Source organism: Python bivittatus, unplaced genomic scaffold (assembly GCF_059951505.1).
Source record: "Python bivittatus isolate LINGU-HERP-01145 unplaced genomic scaffold, Pbiv_v1 ctg000330_np1212, whole genome shotgun sequence".
In the NCBI taxonomy this organism is placed as follows: Eukaryota; Metazoa; Chordata; class Lepidosauria; order Squamata; family Pythonidae; genus Python; species Python bivittatus.
The window spans coordinates 35,013,206-35,026,591 of NW_028277058.1; the positions used below are offsets into that span (position 1 = coordinate 35,013,206).

The 13,386-nt window shown below is 38.1% G+C and overlaps 1 protein-coding gene across 1 annotated transcript in view; it reads right to left on the minus strand.

The window, feature by feature from the left end:
• Nucleotides 1-2,919: 2,919 nt before the first annotated feature.
• Nucleotides 2,920-13,386, minus strand: part of MEI1 (meiotic double-stranded break formation protein 1) — a 43,891-nt gene continuing 33,424 nt past the window's right edge. Inside the window, exons 21-26 of the mRNA XM_088140987.1 lie at nt 12,681-12,871; nt 11,607-11,688; nt 7,878-7,984; nt 5,274-5,405; nt 4,096-4,205; nt 2,920-3,037 (exon numbers count right to left, since the gene is read on the minus strand). Of these exons, the coding sequence (XP_087997113.1) occupies nt 2,992-3,037; nt 4,096-4,205; nt 5,274-5,405; nt 7,878-7,984; nt 11,607-11,688; nt 12,681-12,871 (668 nt within the window). The 3' untranslated portion in view covers nt 2,920-2,991. The remainder of the gene's footprint in view (nt 3,038-4,095; nt 4,206-5,273; nt 5,406-7,877; nt 7,985-11,606; nt 11,689-12,680; nt 12,872-13,386) is intronic.

Genomic DNA, 13,386 nt, shown 5'->3' on the forward strand with positions numbered 1-13,386 from the left:
ATACGCTAGACTATTTTGGAAAGCTAGTAAGTCAGAACAGCAAAGGCATTTGGAAGAATTAGATTGAGTGAGAGTAAAGAGTTAATAATTGAGGAAGAAGTAAGAAGAGGAATAGAAATACAACCAATCAGTGATTAATGAAAGGATGTCTGGTGTCTGTTTCAGTAAAAATTAATATTCTTGATAGTGATGCTCTCTGTTGCTTCTAAAGATGTATTTTATTTGTACCAGCACCCCTGTCTATAAAAAGCATGACACTGAATTTCAGAGCTTGGTTACAGCAACAGAACAAATCATGATGACCATCAAATATCTAGGTTTGGGCTTGTATTCAGAAAAACATAAGATTGCACCTTGAGGTACTTCCAGATGTGTTATAAAGTGCAGTTATTATAGGTACCTAAAAGAAAATGGCAGCCATTATTCCCAGGCTAATCATATTTTCTCAGTAATAAAATGGTAGTCATTAGTTACCGGAAAATGTACTTTTTTTTCATCTCACAAATGTATCCATTGGTCTTTGGAAAATGGCTGAACAACTTTCAAAAACTACTGGACTAGATATATAGATGACTCATCCTATTATACCTATATTTTAATTTTTTTCGTCTTAGAGGCTGAGCATTTGATCTGCATAACAGAAGTTTAGATCAAATGGCATAATGTAATCAGCATTTATCTTATATGCAAAAATTACGCTTCTTGTTAAAAAAAGGGGGACTTCAGACTTAACTATAATCAGTTTCAACACTAATAATTTGAGCTTGAGTTAAGGATAGAGTTATTCATTTGTTGAGGTTACTTTAGGTTTTGCATATCACTGCAGCCAGGAAGTTGAGAATCATGGGTGTCCAGAGAGGACAAGTGCTAAAACATGCATCGGGATGCAAACTATGCAGCTTACATGTTTGCATCAGACATCAAGCCACAAGTTCATAAGGATGGAGTTTCTATCCTAGAAACTGCCATCTGTGTGTCATAATTCAGACATAATCAGTTTGGAGTCCTTGGGGTTCTCTGAGCTTCGTTATTTTCTTGCAAACGTTTTGTTACCTGGCTAGGTATCACAGTTTGTTGCAGACTCTTATGAGAATGAACGTGATTAAAGACAAATAGGCCAGCATTTAAAGCAGTCTGTAGAGAGCTGTTGTTGAAGATTCCTCCCATGCCATTTCTTGACTCATCACCTTTCAGTCAGAATTCCATAGCCATTAAACAATATCTCTTGATTGAGCTTTTTGGAATTTAATGTTTCCCCCTCTCCTCCCATTATATTTCCTTGAGTGTGAATCAGGTTGCTGTGGGTACATAAACAACAGTGCTCACAAGAGATAGCATTTTTTTTAACTGATTGATAGCCCTGTTATGAGCAACCCTGTATCAGCAATTAGGCATATTCCTGTATATAGTGACCCAAATCAATTATTTTGTCTGTCATGATAAAGCTTTAATTTTTAGGGTACATGTCCCAGTATAAATGCATTCCCATTTTCTCAAAATATTTTATCCTCTTTATTGTCTCCACTTTTTTCTTCATAAGGTTCTCAGGTTTTGAATCCAAGAATACTTTTTTATTCTTTTTAAATACTTTAATTTTTACATGCTCTTGTCAGAATCTGCCATTTTCATTTAGTGTTAGAACTGGAATGTATTCTTTCTTCTTTATACAGTAGTTACTGCCAGCATTTTAGTTAATGTCTTCTTTTCTTCATGAACCCCAGTAGATGACAGCACCTTAGACAACTTGGACTTAATTCAAAAAACATTAAGCTGGGATAGACCTGGTCAATACTTAGAGATCCTGGGAAATCCCTGAGCTTTAGGCTAGACTGTGAATTAAAAAAAAAAAAACTGGAAGGCAATGGAAAACCACTTCTGTATTGCCAAAAAAACTGCATGATCATGTAGTACTAAGAGCTGAGTTCAATGCAGGGGGAATATTTACTAGGACTGTGCATGCTTTGAAAATTATTTGGAAGCTTTTGACCTCACTGCTATTCATTAAAGAAGTCTGTTTTTTCAGGCTTCCATGACACCTGAAAATAAAAGACTCTGATGCTTTAAGAATCACATAAACTTTAGGAGCAGAGTCCTTAAAGTAGTGGTATGCATGCACAGATCCTCATTCAAGGTCCAAAGCACTTCTTCAAAACCATGTTCAAAGCATGCACAGCCCTGGTATTGATCTTTTTTCCCTCACAGACTTTTGTTGCCCTTCCAGCTATTAACTTTATCCTCTTTCCATCTTTCCATCCAGGCTAGAAACCAGGAGAATGAGAGTTCTAGTCCCACCTTAGGCATGAAAGCTGCTGGGTGACTTTGGGCCAGTCACTCTCTCTCAGCCCAACTCACCTCACAGGGTTGTTGTGGGGGAAATGGGAGGAGGAAGGAATATTAAGTATGTTCACCACCTTGAGTTATTTATAAAAATAATAAAGGCAGGATAAAAAATCTAAAACAAAAAGTTAATACCTTATACAGATCATTTCTTTCCTTCATACTGTACAAGTTTATTCTTACTCCTTGTTTTCAGTTTACTAGTCTTTTATAAACCTCTTTCCTTGTTAAAGTCCTTGAACTACAAGTGATTGCTTAGCTATAAAAAACACAGTACTCCTATATTAACCAAAAAGAATCACAATATTTGAGTATGAAAGCTATGCAACACTTTGTTTACTGAGATCAAGCACTTAAGAGAATTAGACAATACTGTACTGCCTCCAAATTCTTAACAACAACATAGAAAATAGCCTTGAAATGAAGTGCAAATTTTTATTTATGCCATTTCCAAAAGAATGGAAAACACATTTTAACTTTTTTCATTTATGAATTTATATTTCAACTTCTAGGCAAATTTTTAAATCTATCCAGGGAAAGATTCTAACTATTTGTATTATTCTTTCTGTATGTCTATTAGCTGCTAAGAAGAATTAAATGCAAGGTGGTTTATCTTTTTATAATATTGTGTTTGTTAATTTTTCTTTTCTCATTTCAGTCTGTAACGTGTGAGAGAGATATTGCCACATCCCCAAGACATCTGAAGTCAAATTTAAGAACAACAACAAAACAGTTGGAAGAATTATACATTACTGAGAAAATATATACATTTTTTATCAAACAATCTGGAAGCTTTGTCAATTTCTAAATCTACTTTGATGCCTGAGTTCTGTTCCTTTAAAATACATTTCTATGTAAGTTTACTCAGAACTACTTGAATAAATGTTACAGGCTTAACTAAGGAGCCTCAGGCTGCATCTCCCTCACAGGCAGCTACAGCAGAGACAAGTGGGGGAAAGTGACAAAACATGTGTCATAACACATATTTTGTCATTTTGACATCATTCTTAGGAATGAATGCCTATTATCTGATCAGATTACTCCTATTTCTTCTGTCAAGTAAGTTCTCTCTTTTTGCCTCAAAAGGAAACTATTATACAAACACTTAAAAGCACTGTTGAGAAAAAATGATTATTATTAATTACTAAAATGATCCCTGGTTTGATTATAATCTATCTCTAATACTAAAAGTGGCACATGGAAATATCAAGGACTATCACTGTTACTCTTTTTTTTTTCAAAATAATGTTCTCCCAAATTAATAGTATGAATTTAGGACAGAAGGATCTGTGTATTCTAAATTACTTATTTAGAATATACAGATCCTTCTGTTTCACCTTGTTACAGTGGAAAGTACTAAAGGATAGGCATGACAAATCAGAAACTGATATTCACTCCTCATTTTTTTCCTGTCAACAGAATGGTTTTGCTCTGTTAGGTTACTACTGAAAGCCAATACAGTTTTCAGCAGGGAAAGAAAATTAAAATTGGATCCTATCTTTACCACTCTGTGCATATAGATAAGCAAAATGCTACTTTATATCCAATACTGTACATAAGTATTTTCATTTATATCTAATGCTGATATTTTACATCATATCTTCAAGTGATAAAGAAGTCAAAAGCACAAAGAATGTTCAAAATAGTGAAACTCTCCTCCTGGTGGATTAGGAACAAAACTGCAAGGCTTCAGGCTTAGCTACGAGACAGACTGTATTTCACTCTAATATCTCCATACGCATCCTCCAAAAAAGATACACTATGCCTTGATGGGTCCACTGATGCCTGCTTATGGGTGGGAGGTTCTCCAACAAAGTTTGGATTACAGCTTTTTTGCTTGAATCCACTTGATTCTTTACATTTTGAAGCTGACATAAAAAGAAGAGAAATTACAGAATTTACAGACTTGTTCCTTCCTTCATTGTTTTACTTCCTCCAATTACTACAATTGCAATAAATCAGAAAGTCTTGCAGCACTTTTTCCAACTAGCAAATGTTATTGAAAGGCATAAGCTTTTGTGAGCTGCAGCTGACACATCTGATAAAGTGAGTTTCAACTCATAAAAGCTTACATCTTCTAATAACATTTATTAGTCAGAAAAAGTGCTACCAGTCTCCTGATTTTTTGCCACTATAGACTAACATGGCTCTCCTTCTACAACATCTATAATTGCAAGAAGATTCCAAGGTTTGGCCATATAGCAATGTTCCATGTGACTTGCCTATGCATAAAAAGACACAGCATGTTTTCCTTCCTTTGAAATCAGCCAGTTTATACCAAATTTTAACGATGATCCCAAAGGCATATAAAAATAAGAGCTAAAGAGGACATGCATAATACAAGTAACGTCTATGCTTATTGTATTAATAGATCTAGAATAGTATAAAATGTACTTAAATGAATTCAGTGCCTACTCTACACATTTTTGTTCCTGAAATAAAACCTTAAAACAATTCTACTCTTTTTCATTTTCTGTACTGATACTGGAAGCAGAACATACCTTCATGGCATCTGCACCCAGAATCAAGTGATTCATTTCAGAATTGCCATGCAGGTATGTTCTTATTCTAATTTATGATTTCCTGTATTTATCTGTGATAGATTATGAGGAATGGTAAGTAACCATTCATTCTTCCCTCAATAGACTATCTCACAAATTAGATATTAAATACATAAAATAAATGTAAGTGGAAAACAGATCATATTTACAATAGAATTATGAAAAACACAAATAGTAATTATTTCATTGAAAGTAAAAGCCAAAAGAGACTCAGATAAGCAGGCCACACTACATCTAAGGTGAAATAAATCCCTTTAGTAGTTGCCCGTACAGAAACCAATCTGACAACAAGAAAGTGCAGAAGTGGGAAGAACAGCCAGTTGTTTAACTTCACTTTAAGTTATTTTCTATCTCCATCATTTTCAGAATCCTTACCTGAAGAAGAAACAAGCGAAGAGCATTGATTGTGTCAGTAGGAAGTTCTAGCAAGTTGGCACGAGCTGCTTCTTCAAGGATATGGCTAATTTCACTTTCAGAAATAGTCCTGATGTCCTGATATTTCATAAACTTAAAAAAAATTGTATTTTAGTTTTAGTGGATCTAAATTATTTCTGTTATTTAGCAAAAACACAGCCATTAGCTGCCACAAGCTTTACTGAAACAGACTCTTAAACAATACCCAATAGTGAATGTTAGAAATTATTACATTTTAAAAATTTTGATAAATCTTGCCTCAGTTGTAGCAAGTGAGCCAAATTAATTTTTTTTTTCAATTTAATGATAGTTTTGAAATATTTTAGAATTTCCAAACTTCGCATAGCTTGATTGTATAGCTATCAAATACAGAAGTGTTTTCATTTGAAATTTTGGAGTATGTGGTACTTCTAAGCAGATAGGCACAGGATTATGCAATAAGTCTAACAAACAGGGAGGGGAAGATTTATCAGTCAAAGGGCACATGGCAGCTTTACGCTGCTTATCTCCCCAGATAAATGAAGCTGGCTTAAGAAATTGCTGTCCAGATTTCAATCTGTTCTTCAGCTTTGGTGATGTTGCTGGCCAGGTGTTCTGTCCAGAGAACAGTTATTATAGCTGTTGATTTTGGGCTTCCTTCTTTACCCCTCCTACCCATGTCAGGAAACTAAGAACCAATTGCTTTCCTTTTTTGATGACATATTTCTATTGATAGTTCTTTTATATGAGTCCCCATATGCTGGCTTCAGAAGACACGATGAAAACTTCTTAATCTCACAACACATGGACAGATACCACCATAATTTCAGCTGGGAAACTGAACACATTAGACCAAGCCAAATCCAAAATCACTAAGGAATTCCTGGAAGCTTGGCATTCCGACAAAGCAGCCATCAACAGACACATAAACTACATTTACACACCATTCAAAAGAGGCAATAAAATAGCTAAGAAGGAAACAAAAAAACCAGAGCGCATCACTTCCAGCAGCCAGTACCCAAGATACTGTAAGCAGGGATTAACACCAGGCAAACAATCAAACAGAAAGCAGTACCCCAATCAAGGAACTACCAAGGAGAAAACCACACCCACACCCACACTAGCAGGTCAAGCTACTGTATGTAAACAGGGAGAAAACCCCACACTCACTAGCACTGATGTTACCTAGCTGGGCAATGAAACGTCTGCAAGCAAGCAACCAAGCTCAGAGAGCACCAAGGACTCCACATTTCCTCTCATACTTGACACCTTCCATCCATTGCATCCACCATTAGATTGCTGGGGAAAAAACAGTTTAATCTTTCTTCCTGTCGCTTGAGCTAAAAGAAGAAACTAGCAAAACTCTTTTTGTCTTGTTTTTTTAATCCACCTTTCACTGGTTCACCAGCGAACCTATTAAAAAAGAAAAAGCCCATCCTTTCACCTTAACCCTTTAACTGATTCACTTCGGGAAGGTCTCTTCAGAAGAGGGTAGGCATTCCAGCAGCCCAGACAAAATGGCCATGTAGGGCAGCAACCAGTGACAGAGCAGAGGGGGCATTCCTGCCACTGCACAAAGTAGCCAATTGGAGTGGAGGCGTTTACCTACAAAAATGAAGTGCAGCAGATAGACCACATAGCACTGCTTGGAAATCAGGAAACACAATTTTTCACATAGAGTAAGAAAAGACAGTTGAAGATTGCCTGCATGAACGCTGGTGGCATGATGAGGACAAAATGGTCAGTGGCAATCCTCATGATGGGGCAGTTAGGATGTTCATGAGCCCAAAGAAGGATTTTTTTTTTTATGTCGAACATCTAAACAGATGAAACTGATGAATATGAATATGAATATGAATGAACAGATTTCCCAAATAGTTTTAATCTTTGTTGTTTGTTTTGTTTTACTGAAAAGCAGCCATGGTAGTCAGATTAAACTGAAGCACTAGGAATGTAACCCTTTCGTCCATATATGTACTACATTCCTCTGAACAAAATCATACACATGCACAGGGCGTATGCTCACATATTATGCTAAATTATTATGCAGTTTGTTTGATATTGGCTCAGCGTCTTTGTGAACTAGCTACTGTTATTTATAAACCATATTTTCTGGTTTATCATTGTATATTAAGCCCATTAACCTTATTTAACAAATGTGTCAATGACACAAAGCTGCTATTAGCTTTGCTAAAGAAAAACAGAAATAATAATAGAGGGGCTTGTTAGAGATTTCAATCAAAAAATGGAGTGTCTCCTCCCCAATGCACCTGCTCTGATCAAAATCAGAATTACTGTGGCTGCATTTAAGAGTTTCTTTCTTTCGATTAAAGAAATACAGTAAGGTTATATTGCCTGTATATTGCTTATACTTAACAAAAATGATATAACATCTGCATATTTAAGGCTCTCCCAAGCTGTTGATTTACAGAATAACCTGATCATCACTGTGTTATACATGGTGTTTTCATTCATCATATTTTGCCAGTGATGACTAAATGATACTAGAAATCACTAGTGTTGAAACAGTCACAGTATAGTGCAATGACACAATAGGAATTAATGGTTTATAGCCGCTATACTCACCAAGCCAATTAGTCTAAGAATTTCTGAGTTAAGAAAGGAATTCTCATTACCATCTAAAAGTGTGATCAAGAGAAATTTATTCCATGGGTGCGAGGCAATATGGCATGCTAGAAGTGGAGAAATTTACCACAAATAGCTTAGAAAGCAATCTAAGAAAGGAACCCCAAATTAAATATATTATTCATAGTGTACAGAGTTAAGTCTTTGTTTATGTCATCAAACAAGATTTTAAAAATTAATACTCAACAAAGAAAAAACAATGGAAGTAAAATGTAATTTCTCTCACAAAAATACTCTTTATTACTGCCTACAATTTAAACTGTTTAATTCATTCAAAACCAAAATAGTAGTAGAAGAAAAGATATATCCAGATAATATAAAATCTAGGAAAGTTGCTATATTATTCAGTAATGAAATTAGATTATTAAGATATCATTTTCTGCCATATGTAAAATATAAAACATGGTTCAGTAGAGCTTATTCTGCTTTTATCTCACTGGAAAATATATTATAAACTTCACATTCTATTTTTAAAAATTCATTTAAATTGATTCCCCTCTCAAAGCTGTCCTTACCCTACCCATGGTCTTTTACATTTTCTGTGAAAATTTTCTCTAACCAGTTCATTTCCCAACAGACAAAAACCCCAGTAAACCCTAGATAACATGATCAGTATGGGAATTAGGATGGTGTGCACTCGTTTCTGCACTAGCGACTTATATCATCTTCACAGCATCACCCAGCCATAACTGAATTGATATAAAGCTTCTCCACATTATTGTTATTTTGGTACAATGATGGTTGGATAACTTTAGAAGAGGTTATAAATCACTTGTTCAGAAAGTATCCTGGTTTCACACATATGGACAGCACCAAGTTACAGAAGGCTTTTTTAGGGAATTTATCACAGATAACCTTAGGATATTGGCTGTCATTTATCTATAGGATAAATGATTTTTTAGGAAAGGTAGTAGAAAAGGTGGTCGTGTGACAGCTTCAGAGGATCCTGGAGGAAATGGATTATCTGGACTCCTATCAGTCAGGTTTCAGGCCCAGTTATGGGACAGAAACAGCATTGGTTGCACTTTTAGATGATCTCTGATGACAGCGGGATAGGGGTAGTGCGTCCATTCTTGCTCTTCTTGAACTCTTGGCGGCTCGACCATAGTATCCTTTTGGGTTGGCTGCAGGTGGTGGGGGTGGGAGGCACAGTTCTGTGTTGGTTCAGCTCCTATCTCCAAGGCCAATCCCAATCGGTGTTGATAGAGAGCGAGAGGTCCAACCTGTGGCCTCTACTTTGTGAGGTCCCTCAGGGTTCGGTGCTCTCACCACTCCTATTTAACATCTACATGAAACCGTTGGGTGAGATCATCTGGCACCATGGGATGAGGTATCATCAGTATGCTGATGATACTCAACTATATATCTCCATCCCAGGTGACCTTAGTGATGCTGTGGCTACCCTTTCGCAGTGCCTGGAGGCTGTAGGGGCCTGGATGGGGAACAACAGGCTTCAGCTGAGCCCTGGTAAGACTGAGTGGCTGTGGGTTAATGGCGCCTCTGTATCCGGGACTTTGTCATCTTTGGTGCCGGATGGGGTAGCACTGCCTCAGACAGACCCAGTGCGTAATCTGGGGGTCCTCCTAGACTCACAGCTCCTGCTCGAAGAGCAGGTGGCAGCTGTGGCAAGGAGGGCCTTGGGTTGTGCATCAGTTACACCCTTTCCTGGATTGGGATGCCCTTCAAACAGTCACTCATGCCCTTATCTCCCATATAGACTACTGCAATGCGCTCTACATGGGGTTACCCTTGAAGAGCATCTAGAAGCTACAGCTGGTCCAGAATGCAGCCACGCAGGCTATTTTGGGAGCCCCAAGAAGGGCCCACATAACGCCATTGTTCCACGAGCTGCATTGGGTACCAGTTTGCTTCCAGGTCCAATTGAAGGTGTTGGTTATCACCTTTAAAGCCCTACATGGCATGGGACCAGGTTACCTAAGGAACTGCCTCTTCCCCATGACTTCAACCTGTCCCACCCGATCACACAGAGAGGGCATGCTTCGGACTCCCTCAATAAAAGAACTCTGATTAGCGGGGTCCAGAAGGTGGGCCTTCTCTGCTGTAGCCCCTGCTCTTTGGAATATTCTGACCCCAGAGGTGAGATTGGTCCCCTCACTCCTGGCCTTCTGGAGGGCTTTGAAGACCTGATTCTGCCACTTGGCCTGGGGTGGGGAGGGAATACATCAGGTGTGGGGATGGCTAGCCCCATAGAGGCTTGCTGTCTTCAGCCCCAGAACCATCATCATCTTCTTTTTTGATAATGTTTTGTATAATTTTTTTATGTTTTATGTATTTATATATATTTATTGTTTTAATGCTGTGTGTAAGCCGCCCAGAGTCCCCCATTGAGGGGAGATGGGCGGAGAGAAATTTAAATAATAACAATAATAACAACAACAACAGGCTTCAAATGAACCCTGGTAAGATGGAGTGGCTGTGGGTTCGGGGAGCCTTAAGATCTAGGAGTTTATCATCTTTGGTTCTTGACGGGGTTGCATTACCCCAGACAGACCCGGTGTGTAATCTGGGGGTCCTCCTAGACTCAAGACTCCTGTTCGAAGAGCAGATGGCAGTCGTGGCTAGGAGGGTCTTTGTGCAACTTCGTGTTGTGCATCAGTTATGCCCCTTCTTGGATCGGGAGGCTCTCTGCACAGTCACTCATGCCCTGGTCACCTCCTGATTGGATTACTGCAATGTGCTCTACATGGGGCTACCCTTGAAGAGTATCCAGAAGCTACAGCTGGCACAAAATGCCGTGGCGTGGACAGTTCTGAATGCCCCCGGGGGGCACGTATAACACCTCTGTAACACGAGCTGCATTGGTTGCCAGTTTGCTTCCGGGTCCAATTCAAGGTGCTGGTTATTACCTTTAAAGCCTTTCATGGCACAGGACCAGATTATCTGAGCTGTCTTGCCCCCTTATATCAGTCCACCCCACTTGGTCTGGCAGAAGGGGCATGTTGCAGACCCCACCAGTCAAGGAATTTCGACTAGCGGGGTTTAGGAAGAGGGTCTTTTCTGCCATGGATCGCGCTCTGTGGAACAACTTACCACCTGAGGTGCCGTGCCCCCACTCTCATGGCTTTCAGGAAGAGAGTGAAATCTTGGCTATGCCAGATGGCCTGGGGGCCTGTTGGGGACTCGCATTGTTGGAACTGGCTCATGGGGTAATTGATTCTGCCCCCCCACTTGAATTTTATAGTCTTTTTATGTATATATGCTTTTTATATAGTATGATTTTTTTAGCTAATTTAATGTGGATATTTGTATTTTTTACTGTTTTTGATTTTTGATTTTAATTGTGAGCCACCCAGAGTCACCCTCTGAGGGAGATGGGTGGCATATAAATTCAATCAATCAATCAATCAATCAATATAGCACAGTTTACTAAATAACCCTTTTTTGACATCCTCTGCCTTGCTTTCATTTGATAATGAGTTATAAACTGGTGCAATTGCCTGTTTTTACACATTTTCTTGGCAACCATTAAATATCTGAAATAAAACCTCCATTTCCATAACAAGATATTTTATACCATTAGATTTATATCTACTTTAGTGATATAATGCCAATGACTGCAAGCAATCTAGGCAAAGCAAAATAATAAAGCCAATGTAAAGTATTTACCACTAATAAAGAATATACAGAGAAAGATATTGAAAGCTGTACCGGTGCTCTGATTTTTCATGTGCAGATATCCTAACAATACTTCAAGGCATCCAATAACAGTCTGTGATAACAAAATGTCCTTCTGTAAACATAAAAGTGAGAATACTGTTTATTATCAAATTCAGCTAAAAGGTATGCCTGAAATTATAACAGAAGTGGAAATGGCTTCTCCTTTTTTAATCACCCAGTTGAAAGAATAAAAAATATTGTTCATAATCTTAAAGTTGTCTTAAGAGTCATATTAAGTTATAAGAAAGCTATGGGACATAAAACATTTGAAAATTTCTAGCATTTAGGAAGCCCTTCACAAGGAAAGGGACTTGCCTGCATCTCCACAGTACCATGGACTGTCCAATAGTCTTTACATGCAGAGACAATTTTGGAAATATATCAGGTCTGCTTCTACTCCAGAGGAAATACAGCAAGGGCAGATTTGCTGTGCTTCTTCTGTAGCACTACACCAAGCAGTTTTCCATTTGACAGGAAAGAGGTGGGAATTTCCTTCTCATCTCAGCTTCTGGGATTCCTCCACCTTCATGAACTTAAAGTAATAGCATGTCACCAATCCTCTGTTGCTTTTTGGCTGTTCTGAGGGATGAGGTTACCATACCACTGCATGGTGATCTTTTAAAAACTGTTTTCTGTGATGCAGAAAAGAAAACATAGCAAGGGAATAACAAGGAAGTGGGTAAGTGCTGGCTAGCTGATGCTTTTAGTGTTTCCCCACTGGCCAACTGGAATCAATGCTGGCTTGGTCAAGGGGATGGGGGAAAGGCATGTACCCAAGGAGTACTGCAGAATACTCCAAAATCCTTCTCACACATAGGGGGCAGATGCAGGAGACAGTAGCTGGGAAGATAGCAGAGTTTACAACATTGAGAATGAATCTATATCTTTATGAATAAGTGTCTTTGGTAATAGTAGTGGTAGTAGTGTCTACATCATTAAATAGTTCAAGAAAAGTGAGAAAAAGTGCACTGGACTGTGTTTACACTCCTCCATTCATTTGAAATAAATCAGTTTTGGTGAGTCTTACAATAAGTATTTCAATTTTATATTAACAGTAAATTCTACCTGGACAAGTAGGTTTTGTAACCGGGCAACCAAGGACAGTACATGCCACATAGCCAGTGGATACAAAGAAGCATTCTCTTTTGACCACGGCAATTCCTTTTCCTGTTCACCTGCAGACTGGACAGTAAACTTCACAAAGGAGGAACAGAGGTTCTGCTTAAAGAAGGCTCTCAGAAACTGAAGAATGCTGACTGGATATAAAACCATGTATTAGTATAAAATAAGTCTCTCCATCATACACTTCAGAAATCCTTGGTTATACAGAAGAATCCATGCACCAGGACAGTGCAGTACCTAGTCATCTCATTAGAAAGCCCATTAACTAGCCCAGATTCCTAGCTTTCAGTTTTAAAAGGTAGTAGTCTCTAGCCCTCGAATAAGCGTGTTTATGTATCTCTCTGCGTGTGTATGTGTGTATGCCTGATTATTCTATCAATCTATTTTGTGAAAAAATGATTTGCTACCGTGTTTCAGAGTGATCAGTGAACAAGGAAAGTCCATCTAAAACATTGCAGAAGCTCTAGCCATAATGACAAGAACAGTATGGACAATTTGTCTGAAGAAGACATTTCCTGCTTAATTTCTATCCATTTATATTACTTTCAATATATACATGATTGCTGCCATAAAGATTGAGAAAAACCAGAATTTTAGTACAGTATAGTGTAGCCATGATTAGACATTAGAATATCCAGTTCAAAAGAAT